This window comes from Mastigoproctus giganteus, chromosome 2, assembly GCF_048544385.1.
Source record: "Mastigoproctus giganteus isolate SK-2022 chromosome 2, ASM4854438v1, whole genome shotgun sequence".
Taxonomy (NCBI): domain Eukaryota; kingdom Metazoa; phylum Arthropoda; class Arachnida; order Uropygi; family Thelyphonidae; genus Mastigoproctus; species Mastigoproctus giganteus.
Window position 1 is genome coordinate 159,881,786 of NC_143576.1, and position 24,477 is coordinate 159,906,262.

The window sequence follows — 24,477 nt, forward strand, 5'->3', positions numbered from 1 at the left end:
TAAGGCTCAGCTGGACAGGTATTTCGAACGAACGGAGGGGTGAAATGGGAGTGTTTTTTTTTTTTTTTTTTTTTTGGCTTATGCTGCATAAGCTTGCTTTCTTGCATCATATGCCTCAGCTAATGCTAATTATGAGAAATCTTTGGCAAAGGATGCAAAGAAAAACAGCGAAGAGTTCTTTACTTGTGTAAACTCTAGAAGGAAGGGGATGAATCAGATTGGTTCACTTGATATCGATGGTTCAACTGTTAGTGATCCTGCTCAGGTAGCTAACAAACTAAATGAATATTTTGCATCGACATTCACACATGAGGAATGGAATGCCAGAGGTGTATTCAACTCTGGCAGTAAGGTAGATAATCTTGTAATAACTGAGAGTAAAGTGGAGGAAAAATTGTTGAAGATAAACACAAGAAAGACCCTGGTGTGGATGGAATCTATCAAGTTTTATATTAACGGAGGCAGCAAAGGAAGTAAGCAAACTCTTAGCCATAATTATGAGAGCTTCCTTGGACTCAGGGAAGGTACCCATGGACTGGAGATGGGGAAATGTGACCCCAAACTACAAAGGAGGATCAAAGGGCAACACAGGTAATTACAGACCTGTTAGTTTAATTTATGTTCCAGAGAAATTAATGGAGGCACCGGTTAAAGAAGCATTGCAGGATCATCTAGACAAGACTTCAGTTATAGCTCAGACACAGCATGGGTTTGTTAAGAGGAAGTCTTTTCTGATCAATTTGATTGGATACTATGATGTGGTCACAAAGGAACTGGATGCAAAAAATAATAATTTTGATATCATATATTTGGATCTTAGAAAGGCTTTTGATACTATTGCACGTGGCAGACTGCTGCATAAATTGGAGCAGTGTAGCATTGGAGGCAAATTGCTGTTATGGATAAAGCGATGGTTGAGTGGGAGAATACAGAAATTGGTAATCAATGGACATTGCTCTTCGTAGGCTAATGTTATTAGTGGAGTCTCCCAGGGTTCAGTGTTGGGTCCATTATTGTTTTCTGTATTTATTAATGATATTGATGATGGTATATTAGGCTTAATGTCCAAGTTTGCAGACAATACAAAGATCAGCAGGGTTGTTAATGGCACTAGTGACTGTATGCTGCTGCAACAGGATCTAGAAAAGTTGAGCAGGTGGGCTGAGAGGTTGTTGTTGTTTGGTTTTTTTTTTAGGAGCATTAGCAACTAAGGCCATATTGCTCCAGGATATGCGGTGGTCATTCCTTAACCTTTCCGCATCCTCCGTATTTGGTGGTGACGGGCTCGAACCCCGGTCTAATCAAGAAGCGTGTGCTACGCACTGCTGCTCCTTCCCACCTGGCTACGGAGGCACCTGGGCTGAGAGGTGACAACTGAAGTTTAACATTGACAAACATAAAATACTGCATATGGGAAGCAGTAACCCCTGAGTAATGTATCAGCTGTGTGGTACTACACTGACAGGGTAGAGAATGAAAAGGACCTGGGGATAACTGTGCAGGCAGATATGAAGTTTTCTGAGCAGTGCAGACAGTCTGCAAAAGTAGCTCATGGTGTATTGTCAATGATATACAGGAATTTTTCTAGCAGGGATATGGAGGTGATTATCCCCTTGTATGAGGCAATTGTCAAGCCACACCTTGAGTACCATATACAGGTCTGTAGGCCTCATTTTAAGAAGGATGTAGAGCTGTTGGAACGAGTACATAGGAGGGCAACAAGATTAGTGAATGGAACAAAGGATTGCTCTTACAAAGAAAGGCTTAAGTTTTGCAAATTACAGTGTCTGGAGACTAGACACCTGTGAGGTGACCTGATTGAGATGTATAAATCCTTGAATGGTTTGAGCATGGTCAATGTTGATGCAAATGTTCCTCTTGCTCAGAATAATTGCCTGAGAGGGCATAATCAAATTGAGGAAAGACAGTTGTACGATGATAGATGTGCAAAAGTCTATCTGTGTCTATATTTGGCCAGCTGGTGGTTGATTGCTGGAACAAACTTCCATCTGTCGTTGTAGAAGTTGATAGCTTAAATAGATTCAAGGCAGAACTAGACAGACATTTGGAGGAAGTGGATGGGTGAAATGAGATGGGTGCTTTTTTTTTTTTTTTTTGGGTTGATGCTACACTGGTGTTCAAAGAAAGTGCATCACCTAGAAATTTCACATTTATAACCCTTTTTCGCAAATGGTTGAAATGGTCTCTAATGGTTACATTAATGACTAGCATCACAAATAGAAACATAAACAAAAGATATTGGATATTTATTAATAGTTAAGGCAAAGCTAAGTAATATTTGACAGGTGCTCTCAAAATATTCCAAAATGAGCATTTGCAACCATTATACAACAGTTTTGGTAAACACGACAATTATGGCTGAAATGTTATCAGAAGCCTCTCAGTTTGCTTCTTTATCATTTTAAATGGAAAACAAAATGAAAAGTTCACCAGGTGCAAACTAATATTTAGTTCAACCGCCTCTGACCCTGATGACAGTAGAACACCATCGAGGCATTGACAAGATCAATTTCTGAAGATAATCAACTGATAGTTCGTGGTTCCAAACACGAATTATGGCTTCATGAAGTTCACAAAGGGTCTTTGGTTTCTTTCTGGCAACTGCAGATTCCACACGATGCCAACAGTTGTCTATAGGATTCAGGTCCGGGCTGTTTCCTGGCCAGCTAACAGTTGTAATGGACCATTCTTCCAACCATTTTTTCACCTGTAACAAATGTAAACACATTACTGTTGAACCTGTAAGGCAGAAATAAAGCTTAAAGTAACTACAGAAGTGCCTACTTACACTTTTCGCCGGATGATAAGGAGCAGAGTCGTCCTGAAAGATGCAGTTACTTGGCAGGTTGAAATGGTATCTAATGGTTGGCAGCAATTTGCCTTCCAATATAGCCAGGTATCCCTTGGCATTTACGGAACCTTTTAAAAACTGCAGACAATATGAAATGCACCCCATATCATTTGGCTTTTAGGGAATTTCACTGTAGCCACCATACAGTCTGGATGGTATTCTTCATCACGTCTACAGTGAATCATTTGTCTCCCATTAGAGCTATGCAGGTTGAATTTCTTCTCATCCGAGAAAATAACTGACTTCCACTGCTCGGGGGTCCATTTGACAAGCTCCTTACACCAAATTAATCGGGCCTTTTTAATTTTTTGTGTGAGGAAGGGCTTCTTCTTAGGACGACAGGCTACAAGTCCATTTTTGAAGAGGCGTCTTCTGACTGTTACTGCACTTGCTACCACTCCTGTGTGTTCTTCCCATTCTATTTTCAGCTCAGACGAAGAAGCTTTACGTCTGAGCTGAAAAGAGGTTTTTAAGGAGTAATCGCTTCAAGATGCGGTCCTGTTTTGGCTTAGGGACTCTTTTGAGTCTGGTTCCTTTTTTCCTATCAGCAGTACCAGTATCCTTGAGTTTGGAAAGAAATCTACTCACTGTCGACTGATTACAAGACCCTCTATAAGCAATATGACAGGAAGAACATCCTTCTTCACAATAAAGCAACAATAGCACTCTTTCTTCGTGGCGTCAACTGCACGTAACTTGCCATCTTGACACAAGCAAGGAATGACTGCAACCCTTGCAGATTGTGCTTATATAGCTGAAAGTAACAGCTGATGCAATATTACATCATCACCTATGCATGTCAATCTTATCTGATGCAATCTGTAAGAAATAGTGCCATATACTTACATTATTCGGACAACATTTTAAATTTTAAGGGTGATGCACTTTCTTTGAACCACCAGTATATAGGCTTGCTTTCTTGCATTATGTGCCTTTACTAATGCTAATTTATGTATTGTTTTCTCTCCTTAGATTTACAGGAAATCTTAGTTTTATTGAAGTGGTATACTCCCAAGTTGTTGAAATAGTATACTCCCAAGGTGGGTCACTTTGGGTAGGCAAATTATTTGACATGCAGAGCAATGTTTTTGTATACTTGTCTGATTTTTCTGAAATGATTTAGCTAATTCTTCTCTTGAAGGAAAATATTGGAAAAATGCAGCTTATCTGAGGATTGATTGATTTTCTGAGAGGTGTATTATTATTTTCTCTAAATGTATTCAGTGCTAGACATGTATTTCGAAATAAAAGAATTTCTTCTATTTCATATATGAAGAAAATGCTATTTCTTTTTCATTCAAAGTATTCATCATCATGTGACATCCCACAAATAGTTCAATATCTTGTGTGTGTGTGTGTGTGTGTGTGTGTGTGTGTGTGTGTGTGTGTGTGTGTGTGTGTGTGTGTGTGTGTGTGTGTGTGTGTGAACACATCATATTTTGTATATGATTTGATACACGTTTAACATTGGATTTCTTTAAATAAGGATTTATCAATTACAGATTTATTAATTTCCTGAAGATTAATTAATTCAACAAACAAAAATTTTAGTCTTAACATTTTTGTTTGTTGTTTTTGCAAGTAGCATTGAAGTAATCATTTACTGCTTTCCACATATTTGTAGTGTTTTTTTTTTTTTTTTTTTTTCATAAGTGAAGGAAGTAGTTTTAAAATATGCATTTCATAATAATGTGGAACTTTGCTTTTGTACTGTGTGACATGTATTAAGTACTTAATATTACTTATTACTCTTATTAATTTGTAAGAAATGTTCTGTAAATGCATTTCAGCTGAAAGATGGATCTGTAATAAAAGTTTTCTAGATTATGATTTTTTTTTTTTTTTAACCACTGATAGACAGGCAAGTGTGAGTGTAAACTTGGCTACTCAGGAATTCAGTGTGAACATGCTTGTCCTTCTAATCGATGGGGGAAAGACTGTCAACAAGAGTGCCATTGTTCTTCAAATACAACTTGTGATCCTGCTACAGGAACTTGTATGCGAGACTGTCCTGCAGGATGGACTGGGCCAAATTGTGAAATATGTAAGTTATTCACTTTGCTGAATTAGATAATTCCAAAAAAAAAGTTATTAATATAATCTAAGAACTTTTAGGAAAAAGAAATTTAAAAGTATAAACAAATTCTTAATTTCATTTCTTCCTTTCAATCAGTATTTCACAAAATTCTTCATTTCAGATAGTTGGTGTCTGTAGATACTGATTGTGTAAATTTAAGCATTTACTGATCACCATTTTCAGTAAATGAAATGATTGTCTACTAATTTTAGCATCATTAGCTGCTAAAAGGGCTCTTCATGCTCTTGAAGAGTTTGAAGTGATGACTAGTTAATAGTTTTTTTACAGTCATGTCTCTAGGCTGCCTGAGATCTTTTGCACTTTCAAATTAAACCATTATACTTTTATATATGAAGGCCTCCGTAGCCGAGTGGTCAGGAGCGGGAGTGCAGTAGCACATGCTCTTTGAGTAGACTGGGGCTCAAGCCCCTGACTGCTAAATACAGTCAATCTGCCAACCCGCACTGGACCAGCGTGGCAGATTATGGACCATTTCCCTCAGCATGAATTGTTGAGGAGGCTTCCATCCTGCAGTGGGTTGATAATGCTGCAATTTACCTTTTTTTTTTTACCTTTTACTTTTATATACAGGGTGTCTCAAAAATACACGGCATAGCTTCAGGAATGAGTTCCTCATATGTAGACAATAAAAATATTTTATATCAACATAGTTCCGGAAATGCTTGGTTTCTGAGTTTTGAAGGTCTGTCTATGACACTTAACTGTTCACATCACCTTATAGTAATTGCTCAAAATGTCCACCTTCTGCCTGAATACAGGCCTCACATCGACATCTCGTGGACTCATGAAGACGATGCCAAATTCCTGGCATGTTTCGTATTGTCTCACAACCTGCCACAATTCAATTGTGGAGAGTTTCCACATTAGCTACCGGAGTCGAATACACTAATGACTTTAAATGGACCCACAAGAAGAATGGCCCCACAACAAGCATGCACAACATCCAAAATCTTCTCCTCTACTTCAGGAGTCATAGACCTTGGTTGTCCTCTGTCGGCAGCACGAGGTGTAAAGGTCCCATGTTCACAAAGGTGGCGATGGATACCTTCAAACATTTTCCTGTCTGGACATCTTCATTCTGGGAACCTTTCGTGGTACAAATGACGAGCCTCCAGAGCATTACCATCCACCAAACCGTACATAAAGTGCATATCCACTTGCTCCTGATTTGAGTACATGGTTGGAATGGAAAACCACCAGATTCTGTGTGATGAAGGAAATCACCTGCAGGAGATAACATTCCAGTTAATAACTCGGGAACCAAGCATTTCCGGAACTATGTTGATATAAAATATTTTTATTGTCTACATATGAGGAACTCATTCCTGAAGTTATGCCGTATATTTTTGAGACACCCTGTATAACAATAAAATATGTTTATTTGATGTCACAATTGAGAAAAACATTCTCGGAAGTTATAACAAACTATTCCTAGCATTTTTTTCTAACTAGTCCTAGCATTTTTGAAAGTTGCTATTCATTTATCCGACTATTATTCAGAACCAGTCATGCAAAATATTGTCAAACCATGTGCAACAATTTACTGAATTATTTGTTTAGCATTGTGACAGCCCCATTTTTTGGAAAGCAGTCAGAGGTGGTGTCATCTATTGCATTTATACCACGTGATGCTTGCATGCCATTTGTTAGAGGAAAGTGTATCTTCAGCAACTGAGTTCTCACAGAAAGAAAATATTATTATCATTGCTCTTATATTATTTCTCCCTGATTGAGGGTTCCACCTCGTGACTGGTTCTGCTACCAAGTACACAGGGTGGTTCTTATGTCTGGTGTTACTGTTGATCGAGGAACTCTCTGACTATCCTACAGGCGTTCAGAATTGCGACTTTTTAGAGTTCCTTGTAGGTGTTCGCTGGGAGACCTATTGCTGCTAGGCTGTTATGTATGGTCTTTGGCACATACCTGTGGTTGACACAGTGATTGGGATGGTTGTTACTTGTTGCATATGCCACATCTCTTTGATCTCCTGTCTTAGGTTCATATACTTCCTGATTTTTTTCCCATGGGTTTTCTGCAGGTTGCCAGTGTTAGATACTGCTATATCAATCAGATAGGTAGCCTTTTCCTTCTTGTCCACAAGGGTTTCCGGTCTGTTGTGTGGGATTGTCCTATCTGTTATTATGGCACGGTCCCAGTACAGCTTGTGGATTTGGGCCTCTAGTACTGCCTGGGGTTCATACTTGTAGTACGATACACTTTATTCGATCAACTGGTATTTCCTTGCTAGCTTCTGATGTATTATTCTGGCTACCTGGTCGTGTCTATGAGTGTACTCAGTCTGGGTGATCACCTTGCATCCCACGGTGATGTGTTGAATTGTTTTTGAGACCAGGTGGCATCATCGATATGTGTCATCGGACACTCCAGGCTCCTTGGCGATGTATTTTCTATAGTTCCTGGTGTTGATTACCTGGTCTTGGATGGCAAGCATGAATCCTTCAGTCTCGGGGAACTATGTGATCTTGATGGAGATCATTGTAGTGTCTGTCATGGAGTGTCTTCTCTGCCCATCTTTCTAACTTTGTTTGTGCCTCCTGGTTGAGAGGGGTATACCACTTGTCTATCTCCCTTATGGCCTGCTGGAGTGCTGCTGTGTGTTTCTGGAAGTAATCCTTCAGGTTAACTATCACTGTCTTCTGTTGCTCAATGAGGTCTATCAGACCTCTTCATCCTTCTGTCCAGGCAATTGTCAGTCTCTTTGTGGCAGACCAAGTGGTGTTGGCAGCTCTTGGTCATCATTGTCCTTGTCTTTCTCATGATATCCTCCAGCTCAGTGTTAGTCCAATCTATGACCCTGAAGGAGTATGTTAGCACTGGGACTGCATAGGTGTTTATGGCTTTAACTGTGTTCCCTCCATTCAGCTTTTCTTTCAGCAGGCATCTGAGTCTCTGATGGTATTTTTTGGTCAGGCAGGCCTTAATTTCCTTGTGCTCTAACTGCTGAGCCTGCATGATCCTGTATTTGTAGGCCTCTCCCTCTGCCATGGTTTCGATCTCTTTACCAGTCTGCAGCTGGTAGTTTCGGTTGACTAATTTTCCCTGGTGCAATCCATGGGTCTTGCATTTGTCTAGACAAAATTCCATCCTAATGTCATTGCTGAAATCTTCAGTGATCTGGAGTAGTTGCTGGAGGTGCTTCTCGGTTCCCGCGTAGAGCTTGATGTCATCCATGTACATCATTTGGGTGAGGGTGTACAGGTTCTTCCTTCCTTCTTTGAGGTTATATCCATACTTGCTACTGTTGAACATGGTGGATAGTGGGTTAAGTGATAGACAGAACCACAATGGACTCAGGGCATCTCCCTGAAAGATTCCTCTCCTGATGGGGGATTGGCCTGGTTGTAATATTCTCGACCTTAATGGTGGTACTCCATTTCACCATCGTTTCTGCTAGGAAGTTTGTCACTATCAGATTGACTTTGTAGATGTTCAGTGCCTCTATTAGCCAACTATGAAGCACGGAGTCGACAGCCTTACGGTAATCAATGTAGGTTGTGTACATGTTGCAATGCTTCTTGTAGGCCTGCTCCATAACCGCAGCATCTATGGTTAACTGCTCCTTGCATCCTTTCTGCTGTTTGGCCATTATGTTCTGGCCTGATATCTTCCTGATTTGCAGAACTTAAGAACATATCTTCCTGCAATTTGCAGAACTTAAGCCTTTCTTGGTAAGAGGATCCTTTCTTTCCCCTCACCAATCTTGTTGCCCTTCTCTGTACTCGTTCTAACAATTCTACATCCTTCCTAAAATGAGGCCTCCAGACTACGCGGTACTCAAGGCATTGCCTGACCATTGCCTTATACAAAGAGATAATCATCTCCTTTTCTCTACTAGCAAAATTCCTGTACATCATTGACAAGACCACATGACCTGTCTAGCACCTGTCTGCACTGCTCAGAAAACTTCATATCTGACTGCACAATTATCCACGGGTTTTTTTTTTTTTTTTTTCATTCTCTACCACCCTGAGCATAGTATTTATCACCAAATCTCAGAGTGCTGTTCACAGTGTCCCTGAGATATACTGAAACTACACTTCTGGCATGGCACAGAAGTGCTTAGGACACTATTAGTGTTTTAAATTAGTATTACGTTCTTAGCGTTTTTTCACCAACCTTTCATGGAGTAGAATAAAATGAAAATAAAATAAAATAAAACAAATCTTGATAACTATTTACAATAACCTGTACTTACAAAATTAATATACGTATTACAATATTAAAAGATTAAAACACAAGATTAAAATGCATTAAAATATACTAAGTTAAAAGCGATAAAATCCCGTAGCTTTCAAAGGCTTCAGCCTTCTTCTTCAGCAGTACTCTCTATTATTCAGTACACCTTTAAATATCAGCAGGGTAATGGTAGGCATCACATGTTTCCATTCTCACGTGTTCCGCTCTCTTGCATTATGGAACCGGAAGTGGCTCGAACGGAAGTCGTACGGAACCGCTCATCCTTTTTTAGGATAATAGTCTCTAAAAGGGGGTGAATCCGTACACCCCTATCCCTATTAATGTTGGTTGTAGAGCTGATCCGCAAACTCTCGAGCCACTTACGGTCCCAAAACCTATGCGCCCGATCGGTGATAGTGGCATCGTCTGGGGAGATCTGGTGTTGCTTCTCCCAAAAGTGTTCGGCCACGGCGGACTTATCATATTCCGCATTTCTTATTGCTTTTTTGCTTTTTTGTGTTCCCCCAGACGATCTTTGAGACGACGTTTTGTCTCCCCTACATAACATTCCCCACAATCCGGGCATCTAATATTATATACGACCCCACTAGCATCCTCTTTTTGAATGGGGTCCTTAACTTGAGACACAACTGTGTGCAGCCTACGTCCCGGAAGCTGCACACAGCGTGTCTGATATTTTCTTAATACTCTAGTTATATAATCCGTCAAGCCCGGATAATAGGGAATGTATGCAGTAGATACTGGTATAAAAGATTCATCTCTCCTCTGATTCTCATTAATAAATTTATCTATAATCCTCTGGGGGTAACCACATTTAGTAAGATCCGCCGTGACACGTTCATACTCTGCTTTCCTATCATCGGAGTTACTGCAATGTGATTTCGCTCTATTAATTAGCGTTCTTATCACACTGTTCCTATGATGGTTGGTCAGGGCTGAATTATAATGCGTATATTGCCCTTTACACAACGTTTTTCTAAAGACTTTTGTCTTTAACTGCTGGTCTTCCCTACAGACCAACACATCCAGGAATGGCAGAACTCCTCCATCTTCAACTTCCGATGTAAATTGTATGAATTGGGAGAAGCCATTTAAGATATTCAACACATGATCTTCACTCCCCTTCCGAACAAATGTAAACGTATCATCCACATACCTTTTCCAGGGGCGCATAGGGAGAACACTGGTATTAAATATTCTGGTCTCGAGCTCCTCCATAGCTAGATTTGCTATAATTGCGCTAATGGGGGAGCCCATAGCTGTACCATTAACCTGCTTATATATAATGTTATCAAAAAGCCTTTGAAAGCTACGGGATTTTATCGCTTTTAACTTAGTATATTTTAATGCATTTTAATCTTGTGTTTTAATCTTTTAATATTGTAATACGTATATTAATTTTGTAAATACAGGTTATTGTAAATAGTTATCAAGATTTGTTTTATTTTATTTTATTTTCATTTTATTCTACTCCATGAAAGGTTGGTGAAAAAACGCTAAGAACGTAATATGAATATACCCAACCTCAGAGGCCTATTTGAGGAGTTTTAAATTAGTAACTTTTTGTTTCTTCCAGCATGTCCCGAAGGAAAATATGGGCCTAATTGTATGAAGATGTGCACATGTGAGATGAGAGAATGTGATCCTGTAACTGGTACTTGCCTATGTGAAGCTGGTAAAACAGGTGCACTATGCATGAAAGGTAAGAAGTTATTACATTAATGAATACTGTATAATATTACTGTATAATAAATACTGTATAATGAATAGTGTATAATATTACTGTATAAAATCAGGGAAATGGGAAACATGCTATGTAAAAAGGATAGGTGGAACAGGACCAGAGTATGTCTGCCAGGGGCAAAGGTTGATGACATTGTAGAGTGGATATCATCTTTTAAGGGTACAAAAGGTAATATTGTTGAACACTAACCATATTAAGAGTAGAAGACCGGCAGATTTACTTAACAAGTACAGGTCACTGTTGAAAAAAAGCTGTGACTTAGGGATGAATTTGAAAGTGTCTGAAATTCTGCCCAGACACGATAGGAGGGAGTATATGATGAGAGCCTTGTCGATCAATTCAGCCCTGGAAAGATTGTGCAAGGCTCATGGGGTAGAATTTTTTTCAGCCTGGTCTGTACTTGTTAACAGGAGAGACTGCTTCTACAGGGATGGGATACACTTAAATAGAAAGGGTGCAAGAATATTTGATGAAGCTATCGAGGCAGTGTTAGGTGGGTCGGAAAACTGCTAGCTTGGGGGGATACAAGGACTAATAGATTAACAGTAGCCACTGGCAGAGGTGAAAGTGATTCTTGCAGTGCTTCTATTGGAATGAGCAGCAGCCTGGAAAACAAGATGCAGGTTATTTCAGAGACTGCTGGGAGTCATTGCGATACAAGTAAACACATGGATTGTGTTAGAGTAGCTTAGAATAGGAACAGGTGCACCAGTTATATGTACACCAATGCTAGGACTTTGGTAAATAAATTTGTTGAATTTGAGGTATTGCTCAAAACATCAAAGGCAGATATTGTTGGGATATCAGAGACGTGCTATCACACAAATATAAGGAATACAGAACTGGAATTTAGGGAGTACAATGTATACAGGAAGGATAGACAGGATAGGAAGGGAGGAGGGATTATGCTATTAGTTAAGAAACATATAAAATCCAAAGAAGTGAAGCCAGTCGACATCGCTGGACAGTGCAGTGTCGAGTCAGTTTGGTGTGACATAAGAATTAGGAGATCAAAATTGAGAGTAGGAGTGTGCTATAGGCCTAATGACTCTGATGAGTATAATAAGAAACTGTACAGGTAAATAGAGTGGGCCAGTAAATCAGAGTCTTATAATAGGGGATTTTTAATTTCCCAGATATTGACTGGAATTTGTGGGTTGGTCACTCACACACTAGCAAGGCTTTTGTAGATTTATTGGATGATTGTTTTCTACATCAGCATGTTCGGGAGGCAACTAGAGGAAGTAATACTTTTGATATGATTATCAGTAGTGATTCTTCATGCATTAAGAATCTGCAGATAAAGGAATCACTAGGTGGCAGTGATCACAGTGTGCTGAAGTGTAATTTACTCAAAGAGGTAACTACCATCAGAGGTAAAGGGAAGGGTTTTTGCTTTCGTAAAGGCGACTACGATGGTCTTAGACAGTATTTAAATTCTATACAGTCGGACCAACTGATGATGTTACCAACAGCAAATTCAAAATGGGAAGCATTCAAAGAATTTATCTTAGAAGCTAATAGGCTGTATATACCAACTAAGAAATATTGTTCAAGGTTTAGGCCTAAACGGATGTCAGATGAACTAATGAGACATATGGCAGAGAAGAAAAATGCATGGGATACATATAAATTAATGGGTAACATGGAAGCCTTTGTAACCAAGTCACAAAGGAGATTTGGCAGGTAAAGGCAGATTATGAGAAATCTGCCTTTACCTGCCATCTTCTTAAAATCTTCTTAAAATGAGGTCTGGAGACCTCATTTTAAGAAGGATCTAGAGCTGTTGGAATGAGTACAGAGAAGGGCAAGAAGATTAATGAATGGAACAAAGGGTTGCTCTTATGAAGAAAGACTTAAATTTTGCAAATTACAGTGTCTGAAGATTAGGCACCTGCGAGGTGATCTGATTGAGGTGTATAAAGCTTTGAATGTTTTGAGCATGCTCAATGCTGATGAGATTCTTCCTCCTGTTCAGAATAATCACTTGAGAAGGCATAAATTCAAATTGAGGAAAGACAGATTTAGGATAGATGTGCAGAAGTTTGCCTTTAGCTAGCGGGTAGTTGGTTGATGGAACAGACTTTCATCCTTTGTTGTGGAAGTTGATAGCCTAAATAAATTTAAGGCCGAGCTGAACAGGTATTTGGAACGAACGGAGGGATGAAATGGGAGCATTTTTTTTTTTTTTTTTTTTTCCTTCTTTTTTTTTTTTGGCTGATGCTGCATAAGCTTGCTTTCTTGCATCATATGCCTATACTAATGTTAATAGTAATATTAGTATTTACAAAATGACATGAGGAAAAAAGCTTATGTAGCATCAGCAAAATTTATAAAAAAAACAAAATGCTGTCATCTTCCCTTACTTCAGTTATATATTCTTTCAAGTTTCTAGCCAATCCCTCTTTAAATTTAGATGCACTTTCAACTGCCACAAGAATGAATGCCAGTTTAATATTTAAACAGTTACTCACCCTTGACTACTATAGAAAATTTTTCAGACATCTGTTCTACAGAATATCTCAACAAGTTGTGCCCACATTTTCATCATAAATATTTAACCACATTTATAGTTGAAATTGAATTTTTTCATATTTTGTTAGTATGTTTTTCTGATAAAAGATGGCATTAGTTGTTAAAACAAAAGTGAAATGACACTCCTAATGCAAAATGCAAACAACATGGCAGCTGAATGTTTGACATTAAAACAATGCAATGCAATTTTAAATTGATAGTAGAAATCCAAGGAGTATGAAGTTCAAAGACCTTGGAGATGTGAATTCGCCACAAAAGCCATATCACAAAGTGCTGTTTGAAGAATTCATAATAAATTTGAGATGCATGATAATGTGTATGAATGATTTGCACAAGCAAAGACCTTAGAGACCCCAGTCATCAATGGGTGACGAGGAAAATTCTGGTATGATGTTAGAGAGATTGGGTTAGTGGAGACAATGCAAATAAGCAAGCTTTTACATCAACCCCAAAAAAAAAAAAAAAAACTACTCACCTGATCTCTATGTTCCCTCTATCAGTTGTCTAAGTCTTCCTTAAATTTATTCAAACTATTTCCACAACACCAGATGGACATTTTTTGCGACAATCAGTTACTCTTTGACTGAAAACAAAATTTCACATGTCTTTTCTGCAACCATCCTTTTTCAGCTTAAATTTAGAGAGAGAGAGAGAGAGAAAAAATCTTTATTGCAACAACCTTTGATTGTAACTGGTTAAAAGGTTAAATAGTGTTGCACTTTCCCTTCTCAGTCAAAAGGCCAGGGGTTTACAGAGGTATTAAGAGGTATTAAATAACATTAAATGACATAAGACATTAAGGGCGCCTCCGTAGCCAGGTGGGCAGGAGCAGCAGTGCGTAGCACATGCTTCTTGATTAGACCGGGGTTCGAACCCGTGACCACCAAATACGGAGGATGCGGAAAGGTCAGGGAATGACCACTGCATATCCCCAGAGCAATATGGCCTTAGTTGCTAATGCTCCTAAAAACCAAATAACAACAACAACAACATAAAACATTAAAGAACAAAACAAGATGACATTAAATGATATAGGGTGTCGTTAATTGAACAACCGGCATTAAACAAATTACATTATAAATTAAATTATAATACAAAAATTACTAAATCGTACCATAAGATTTAGAACATTAAACTTAAATAACCAAATGACAAATGATACATATATGATATTTACATATACGATCTCACCCATGAACTGTGTTGTCACACAGTTTATGGGTGAGAGCAGCAAAAGCAGTGCCAGGCCCATTTCCCTGTTATATTTATTACTAAATTCACAGGAATCTCCAAGTGGTGATGAAAGGTATGTTGTCTTTGGATGTGAAGAAAGAAGGCTTTTCCTTGTGCACACTGTCTGGACCAATGTATAGTATTCCTTACTGGTAACAACCGGGGCAGTTTCACTTCTGTCTAGACGATTGCGATTGTTTGTAATGCTTTGTCAAAGGATGGTGGTGGCATGTCTCCAGGGTTCACCAATCCCAGTTTTAGTTAAGCAGTTTGGTGATTTGCAGATGCAGCTGACAGTTCGCAGTCTATGGGGGTGTGTGGGGCCAAGTATCCTACATCTATATAGTCTGTTGACAGCAAATTTCTGATGGTCAGCATCAATGTCCTGGATTTGTCCGAACATCTAGTATGGTAGGAAACGATCTGAGAAGCCGAGGTGTGAATGAAGAGGGCAGATGGTTGAAGTGGCTCTGAGCTAGGATGGTGGAATCCTCCTGCCACAGAGATCCCAGAATGAAGGATACATGATCAGACTGGTCAACATCTTTACTGTAATTACCAGTCTTTTCATCAATGAGAGAGGGCAGCCTGGAGATTCCCAGGGCCTGAGCCATTTCAGTCGTATGAACATGGGGTGGTAACCTATGCTTGTAGGTTAGTCATTTGAGGAGCCAATATTCTGCTGCCCAGATAGGTTCTTTGATTGTAGGTGCTGCCGATGCCCAGATTTCAGCTGCATAAAGTAGCAGGGAGTATATAATGGTCCTGACATAATTTTGTTGCTGTGACCCTGTCTGAGACGTAATGCAGGTGTTGTTTCACTCTCCATTTCAGGTGTGATGCACAACTGATGAGTTTGTCAGTGTGCTGGTTGAATCTGTTTTGCATCAAAGACAACCCCCAAATCTAAATGATATGGAACAGCCAGGATGAAAATTCAACTGATGTTGGGTGAGATGGTTGTTTTTACTTTCTTCGGGGAGTAGAGCACGCACTTAGACTTTGTTGGGTTTATGTTGAGGCCGAATTGTTTAAGGTAGCGTATCAGTGTGAGAAGCACACTGTTAATTTCCTCTGTGATCCTAGAGGGGTCTGTGTTTGCTTGAATGCTCAGTATTTTTAAATCATCCACATAAGACAATACATCTGGTCTCTGCCTTATAAAAGAGGAGATAATGGCAGTAAAGAGGAGTCCAGAGAGGACTCCCCTTGTGGTACTCCTGCAGTATTTGCTTGGTATAGTATTTTTTTAATAATGGAGTATAGTACGGGAGTCAAGGAGTGATGAGGGGAAGTGCAGTGCATTCACACCTATGAAGTGATCTTCATGGAGTCATAGTAGGACAGGTACTTGAATGCATCAAAAGCTGCTTCGATGTTGAGGTAGGTTATGAGGAGTTATATTCTCTCAAATGCTGTAAGGATGCTGTGGGTGGTAGCAAGGAGATTAGTAATGGTGGAACTATTTGGAAATGAAGAATGAATTTGTGGTAGGGCATCTGGAGGTATGTGAGTTATTAGAGTTGGAAGGAGGGTCCTTTCTAGTAGTTTCAGGAGACATGAGGAATTGGAGATGGGTCTGAAGTATTTCTCCAATGATGGCATTCTTTTTTTTTGGATGTGACCTTACAAGATAGACATTCCATCGATGGGAGAAAATGCATCTGGTCAGCACTGCATCGAAGATGCTAACAAGGGACTGGATGATATATGATCCCAGGCATTTCAGCATGAATTGTGGTATTCCATCAGCACCCAGGCCGACCGGGCTAGCTGGGTGGGTAAAGTGCCTGCCTGGCAACCCAAAGGTCGCGGGTTCGATTCCCGCCTCGGGCTTGGATCAAAGTACGGCAAAAACCTTGGGAGGTGCATTATGGCCACAGAAGCCTATGCGCCAACAACTACTACCAAAAAAAAAAAAAAAAAAAAAAAAAAAAAATCAGCACCCAGAGGACGGGGTTGTAGCTGTAGAGGACGGGGTTGAATTCAAGGCTGCCAAGATTTGGTGTTTAGATATGGTGATAGATGTCAGAGAGTCCTGTTTGTCCTGATTGAATATGTGGTTGAGGTTACTGCTGGATCCTACGACATTTTAAAATCTGGTTATGAAGTCTAACCATCTGTGGGGGTCGAGTTGCTCTGGGAAACTGGTGGTTTGGTCTGTGTATGGTATCTTAACAGTTGTTAGCAAATGATCAAAATAGCTTTTGATGGCCTGAGATTTTTGGTGGTTGAAAATGGCTCTTGCTTTAAAAGGCTATCCTATCATTAATTTTATTTTGCCTGACTGCTTCCATTGCTTATGGAGTTGCTGCTTTAGTTGAAAGCTGGAACTTAGATATGGGGACCAGTATGCTCTAGACTGGAGAGTGATAGTGACTGTCTTTCAGGCAGCATATTGAGCTACCATAATAATCCATTGAGTTAACAGGTTGACTGCTAGTAGGATGTTGCAGGATTCAATGACATACCATGGAATGAGAGATGCTACTGTAATGCATCTAGAAACATCCAGGTATTTTGGACTCTAAATTGTTCTTCATATCACCTGTCCCTTCGAGTTGAAACTTGTGATTGGTGGTTCTAGTTGTATTAGGATTGGGTCATGGTCAGAGTAAAAGTAACCATCTTGAGGAGTCTCGAGCGTACAGGCAATGGATATGAAAATAAAGTCCAGTCAGTTTGCACCCCTTGTGGGGGCCTTCGTTTTTTAAAGTAAGGTCAACAATGCTAAGCTGTGATAGGAGCAATCTTTTCATGAGTTCCAGACATGATGGGAGGTTGAAATCTCCACAGACAATTTTCGTTGGTCAGGTGTGGAGGTGGTGAATGATCCAGTTGGTCACCTCTTGCATTGTTTCTGATGTAGGATTGGGAGGTATGTAGATGGCAACTTCAATGGAAATGGACCTCATTTTAAGCAATGTGTAGAGTGCCTCATAATCATCTGAATTACTGGAGATGCTGTTCTCAAGGGTGAGAATGGATTGATTGTAGAATAGTGACATTCCTCCTCCCCTCCTATTATTATTCCTGGATGTGAGTATAGAGCCATAGCCACTTGGAGTCATAGCTGCAATGTAATGCTCACTGGGTTCTAGCCAGGTCTCAGTGAGGCAAAGCATATCAAACTCTTTGGATAACAAAATTTTATCAATGGTTTCAATTTTGTTTCTTAAACTGTGGACGTTCTGATAAAGTGTGACCACACGGGTCAAAAGGACTCTTTTAATTGTCCAGACCCTCATTGTTTGTTTGTTTCTTTCGAGGATGGATTGTTTCCCCTAATGTGATTCTGGTAGTGATAGGCATCTCAGTTTGATGGATTATGTTTTGAAGTTGTCGTTCAAGAGTGCCTACAGGGAGGCAACTTGGATTGCACGGTGACAGATAAGCGTGTACTGGAGTATCTACCTTTGGGATGTAGTGCTTGCTACTGCAGCTTTAGGCGAGTGAGCTGTCTTTCATTCTAGGGGCCTTTGCGTTTCCCAGTGTGTCATTGTGGCATGCTGCTCTCATGTAAAAGGCATATATGATCATTCCAACTGGCCATATAGATGGCCAGTTGGAACTTTTGACATTGTAATACTGTTCAGAGTCACATTCAAGCTTGAAGGAGGCATAGCTCTTGTGTTTGGCTGGGAGTTGTTCCACTGCGACATCAAGTTGCCACTCATCTCTCAAGGCCATCGCAATTTGATCAGTTGTGGTCTGAGGGGAGAATCGAGAGACTTATATGCTGCTTTTCGCCTTTCCCACAGTACTTACTGCTTGGAGCCGTGAGGTGGTGTATGTTTCCATAGAATAGGAGCAGTTTGTTCTTTGTCTGGCAGGGGAGCTGTGCTTTGGCTGATACTTTTCTGTTGAATTCATTCCAGTTGTTGACTGTGTTGCCACGATCTGGGCCCAGGTCACTGGTGGTCTCTTTATGTGTGTGTTGTCCAAGAAAGAGTAAGGATGCCAGCAGTGTTTAGTTTACTCAATTCATTTAAAGCCTTAAACACTTTAATCAGATTACTGGTGCTGCATTTTGCAGAACTGAAGTCTTCTTGGTGAGAGTACCCTTTTGTGTCGCGAACTGATCTTTACTCTTCTCTACACCCATTCCAGCAGATCCAAATCCTTCCTAAAATGAGGCTTCCAGACCTGTATGTGGTACTCAAGATGTGGCCTAACCAATCCCTTGTACAATAATCACCTTCCTCCTTGTCCCTGCTGGCTTTCCAAAATTACCACAAAAACCTCTGAGGTTAGCTGTGGGACTGTAATCAGCAGAGCAAATGTATACACATCATTCTCAAAAGAGCTAAGTAGAATTATTATATCCTAATTTGAATGAAGATGATTCTTATTAAACTTTGTGAATAGTTTAAAGCAAAGATGGAGGAGGACACATGATTGTTAGACATGGTTGTTTGTTCAGATGAGAAAGTATTGAAGCACATTGACACAGTGAAAATTGGTTCTGGTAATCCAAACATGCATGTAGAGTGGCCAATGAATTTACCAGGAGTTATAGTCTAGTGGGGGTATCTCTTCCAGGGAAATTGTTGGACCGCAGTATTTTTTTGAAGAGGCATTTACCAGTGATATGTACCTCCACATACTTAATGTATCCATTATACTTGCCATTTATGAGCCGTATGGGGATGAAGCAGTATACTACCACGATGAGCATCCCACATTATCATCATGTTGGGCCTAACTTTATAATCATTTTATGAACTGGTTGTTGGACCAACAAGGAATTACTGTTTTTCACACTTACTTGATTTAATCCCACTCAATTTCTACACATGGGGCTACCTGAAGGATGTGTGTGTGTGTGTGTGTGTGTGTGTGTGTGTGTGTGTGTGTGTGTGTGTGTGTGTGTGTGTGTGTGTGTGTGTGTGTGTGTGTGTGTCAGTAAACCAGTCATGTTTCAACAATTAAAAGGTGAATTCCTTTAATTGTTGTGAACTCCTATATAAAATGACTGTATGTAATGGCTGCTACCTATGTCCTTTCAGGATTTACTGAACTTTTAGTGTTTCCAAAGTTATAATAATTTTAAAAAAGAATGGCTAAATAAAAAAGAGACAATAGAGGACTTCTCATTTCATTGGGAGTACAGAAGCAAAGTGTGAGCAAACTATTTTGTTTTGTATGCTGAAAACTTATTAATATTATTAAATTCTTTTGTGGTTTAAAGCAACATTATGATATAGAAATTGCAAAAACAATAGCAGGATCAAGTTAGATAGACTTAGTTACAGTTGACTGGTTCAAAACATGAAGTGAAAAACATTCTGGAAACTTCTAGTGGTTGCAGAAAACCTGTGCACGTCTGCAGTGTTTTGATGCAGCCTACATGGCTAAACGTATTTGGTGGTAAAAGTCATGGCTTTGATTGTGTCTTTAGATTCATGTGCTAGAATTGAGAATGTTTTCAAAGCAATGTTCCCTATACTTCACTGAATAGCCTTCACAATGAGAGAATTTCCAGGAAATCCAAAAGAAAATGGAGATTATCAGAACATTGCTTTATAAACCATGCTAGTAATCAGTGGCTGACTCTTGAACTAGCGTTCAATGCATCTTGGAACAGTAGGAAGATGTTAAGGAATATTTTCTTAAGTACATTCCATCCAAGTAAGGAAATTTGATGAACATTGCAAGGAAATTATGTGCCTTGAAGTTCAATGAAAGCTCAGTTTAAATTTTTAACATTCAGTGCCTTGAATTTTACCAAGTTTAATGCAGTGTTTCAGAAAGAAGAACCATTGATTCACATTTTATGTAATGAAGTATAGCAGTTGTTTTTAAGCATTATGAGTAGAATTTGTAAGCATTCAAGCATTTTCAAGAAATTAAGATATTATTTCTTTTGAAATAAAAAACTTAATTTCCTGTGAAAAAACTTCAAATTAATAAAGAAATACAAGCTGAAATTATCATTACCTGAAAAGGAAAATACTGTATTCATCTCCTGTCTGGTGCCCAAAAGACATTACATTGCAAGAGGAAGATATTACTGGAAGGAAAATAATACAATATAATTATTAGCTGATTTTTTTTTTCTTACAACATACTGTCAGGTATAATAGACATTTAACAAATATCTCAATTTCTTTATTAGTGGATATAAGAAAATTCACTGATGGATGAGTAGAAGCTTCTCCAACTGCAGTGAAAATGATGTGGAGTATGAAATAATTAATCAGCATTGCACATTTTTTTCCCTAAGTAAAAATCTTCAATTGGAAGTCAGAATTATCCAAGAGTAGCCAAGATTTTGAAATCTAGTCTTGCATGTGTAGAATGGGGTTTTTCTTGTTCTAGCAGAGTTATCACTGATAATAAAACTGCAATAAAAGTTCTAAATTTATATGCAAGACTAATAGTTATTGAAGCTCAAACAATATGATAGCAAGTAAGAACTTTCCCAATTTTTAGAAAATTGCTAAATTTTGTGCAAAATGTATGCAATGGACATAGCAACTATCTTTAAAGGAAAAGAAAACTAGTTAAAAAGCAACCAAGAAAGCAGTGAGATTGGAGGAAATGAAAGAGTGAAATGTAAATAGGATGACAAAACAAAGATGAAATTGCAGTTCTTGAAATTAAACTGAAAGATACAAAGAAAGAGTTCCAAGGATCATAAACTGTTGGATGAAATTAATAACAGATTAAAAAAATAATTAAATAAAAAATTGCAGTAAGAAGGATTTTGAAGAAGCTGAATTGGCATAACATACGAGGGGTATCAAAAAGTTCGTACCCTTACCTAGAAATAATAGCCCTAGAAAGGTGAAACTTCATAAAAACTTTAATCCTTTTCTATGTATAGTAACACATTTCTCCCATTTATCAATCAGTTATTTAATGCCTTGATCATAGAAGTCTGCACTTTTTGCCTGAAACCACGATTCCACTTCATTGATGACTTCCTGAGATGAATCAAAGCGGCGTCCATGTAATGGTTTCTTCATTTCTCAAAACAAGAAGTCTGACAGTGCTAGATTAGGAGAATAGGGTGGGTTCACCCAAAAAAAGTTCTCATTACACAAACCCAGCAGTTGGCAAGAACATTGCATTCAATGTTGCTTCTGCAAAGGCATCACCAATCTTGGAACCCATCGTGTGGAGGACTTAGACATGTGCAGATGGTAATGTAAAATGCTGTGGGCAGACCCATAACTAATTCCCACTGCATTCGCGATGAAATGAATTGTCACATATCTGTCACTCATCACCAGCTACTCAACATTTGCAACCATCTCACTGTCTGTGGATGTTGATGGCCTTCCTTCTCTTGGCTTTAAAGGCACTTGTACAACTGCACTGGAACTCCAGTTTCCACTTTTTTACAGTGTCATAGGATGAATAGTTCTGCCCAGACACAGCTTTTGTTTCTTTGTCAATTTCCTGAGCTTTCTTGCCCTGCAAATGCAGGAACTTAATCACTGCTCGATACTCTACTTTTTCAACCATAGCATCCTTCCTCAGATTCCAGACTCCACCTCTGGTGTAGGATTACCTACAGGAATTAATTTCACATGTTAGTTATTGAATATGTAGACAACTTATATTAAAAATGGCATCTTCCTACTGATGTTTTATCTAGGTCAGAGTATTAACTTTTTGATACCCCCTCATATGTTAAAAAGAGTTATGGAAACCCACAATAAGCTAATGAAAAGCTAGTCATGTGCTTCAAAAGAAACTGGAGAAAAAGAAGATCAGTATAATTACTTCACTAAAAAGTTAAATTTGTAAGGAATTGAATTAATTGTTGAATACTCATATATAACTAAACTGCTTTCTATTGTCATATTAATTAATGAAACATTAAAAGTCATGACCATACATCATCCATGAAAAATTCAAATTTCATATAAATTATTGTGAACTTTGATGTCATAATTGTCTTTTCAGTACAAATCTAAGAAAGTTGGATTCTAATCAACTGGCCTATGTTAGTGTTTTGCCACTTAAAAACAAAAAACAAACTTTATCCTGTCTTTTTCTCCTTATTTGATTCTTTGAGCCTTGTTTTTTTAGTAAGAAATGATCATTTTATTTCTTAAATTTTTATTCAGTCACATTTGTGAATCCTGCTTATGGATTAATATCATAATTGCAATTTCCAGGTTCTTCAAAATATCAGGAGAAAGCTCTCTTATTTGCAAATGTAACAAATTTTACATAGTTTCCATAATTGTTCTTGTAGATTGCCCTAAAGGAACATTTGGTCCCAGCTGTCTTCAAACCTGCACTTGTGAGAATGAAGCGTCATGTGATCCTGTGAATGGAAAATGTTCCTGTCACCCTGGTTATTATGGTACTTCTTGTGAAAAAAGTAAATATCCTTATGTATGCATGTGTGTGTGTGTGTATATATATATATATATATATTTATTTATATTGGAAATTTGTTTTTATTTTATACATTTTGTAGTGCTCACAGTTAGCCAGAATTATTTGCTAGTAACTTTCCTCTCATTCCCAAAGAATGGTTCTAAAATATAGCATCATATTAAAGTATATAAAATATAAAAGTACAGGCAACTCTCGGTTTACGAATGTTCGATTTACAAACATTCGCTATAACGAACGTCACAATCATTCAAAATTTCTTAAAGTCACCAGTAGATAGAGTTCCTTATAAAACGAAATGCCAAACATATAGTGGTGTCTCCGTAGCCAGATGGGCAGGAGCAGCAGTGCGTAGCACACGCTTCTAGATTAGACTGGGGTTCGAGCCCGTGACCACCAAATACGGAGGATGTGGAAAGGTCAGGGAATGACCACCGCATATCCCCAGAGCAATATGGCCTTAGTTGCTAATGCTCCTAAAAAACCAAACCAAACAGCCAAACGTATAGTGAACATAATTGTAAGATTTAAATAAATAAACTTTTAAAAAAATATTTATTACAATAATTATCAGGAAATTGTTGAACGGGGCAATAAAATGGACCTCCACCTTGATGTGACTAATGTGAGAGAGCTTTTGGACTCGCATTTTGAGGAATTAACAACCGATGAAATAATTGAAATAGAGACATCTAAATTCTGAAGTAACAGAATAACCTGATATTTCACAGCCCCCAGAACATTTACAAGGCAGAAAATAGCTGCAGCTTTTAAATCAATTTCTGCGGGGTTGGCAATCATTGAAGAAGAAGAAGATGCAAATATGGAAAGAATTGCAAAAGTGAAAAGAGGTATTTATGACTGTCTAGCATACTACAGTGAGATTTCTGAAGAAAAAAAAAAGAATCTAACTGCGCAATCTTCTATAAAAACATATATTAAAAAAGTGCAAACCCAACTGTTTCTTTATTATCAGACACCTTCCATCTGCCTCATCTGCACCTAGTGTCACTTATATGGAAAATATTGAACTCTGATGAAGATATTGACGAATAAAAGTTGAATACATATGTATGTACAGTACATATATTATGTTAGTACTCATTTTCTTTATTTCTGTTTTGTAACTCTATGTTTTTAATTAAAATTAACAAGTATGCTATCTTGTTTTTTTATTCTTTTTTATTTTATGTTATGTATCATGTACGATAAACCATAACACATACATACATTATAATAAAATGTACTGTATAGACCATTTGATGTTTAGTACATGGTTTTAATGCTTTAAAATGGCTGCTGATTTATACGATATGTATTGTAAAAGCTCAGGAATGCAAGATACACATACCGAACAAAACATATAACAAATAACATCTTGGAATGGAACTCGTTCATAAACTGAGAGTTGCCTGTATA

At 38.4% G+C, this 24,477-nt stretch overlaps 1 protein-coding gene across 2 annotated transcripts in view; it reads left to right on the forward strand.

The window, feature by feature from the left end:
• Nucleotides 1–24,477, forward strand: part of LOC150089701 (uncharacterized) — a 394,377-nt gene that overhangs the window by 211,529 nt on the left and 158,371 nt on the right. For both annotated transcript variants that reach the window (XM_090389604.1, XM_090389605.1), the window contains 3 exons: nucleotides 4,730–4,916; nucleotides 10,765–10,890; nucleotides 22,913–23,041. In XM_090389604.1, the coding sequence (XP_090245730.1) occupies nucleotides 4,730–4,916; nucleotides 10,765–10,890; nucleotides 22,913–23,041 (442 nt within the window). The remainder of the gene's footprint in view (nucleotides 1–4,729; nucleotides 4,917–10,764; nucleotides 10,891–22,912; nucleotides 23,042–24,477) is intronic.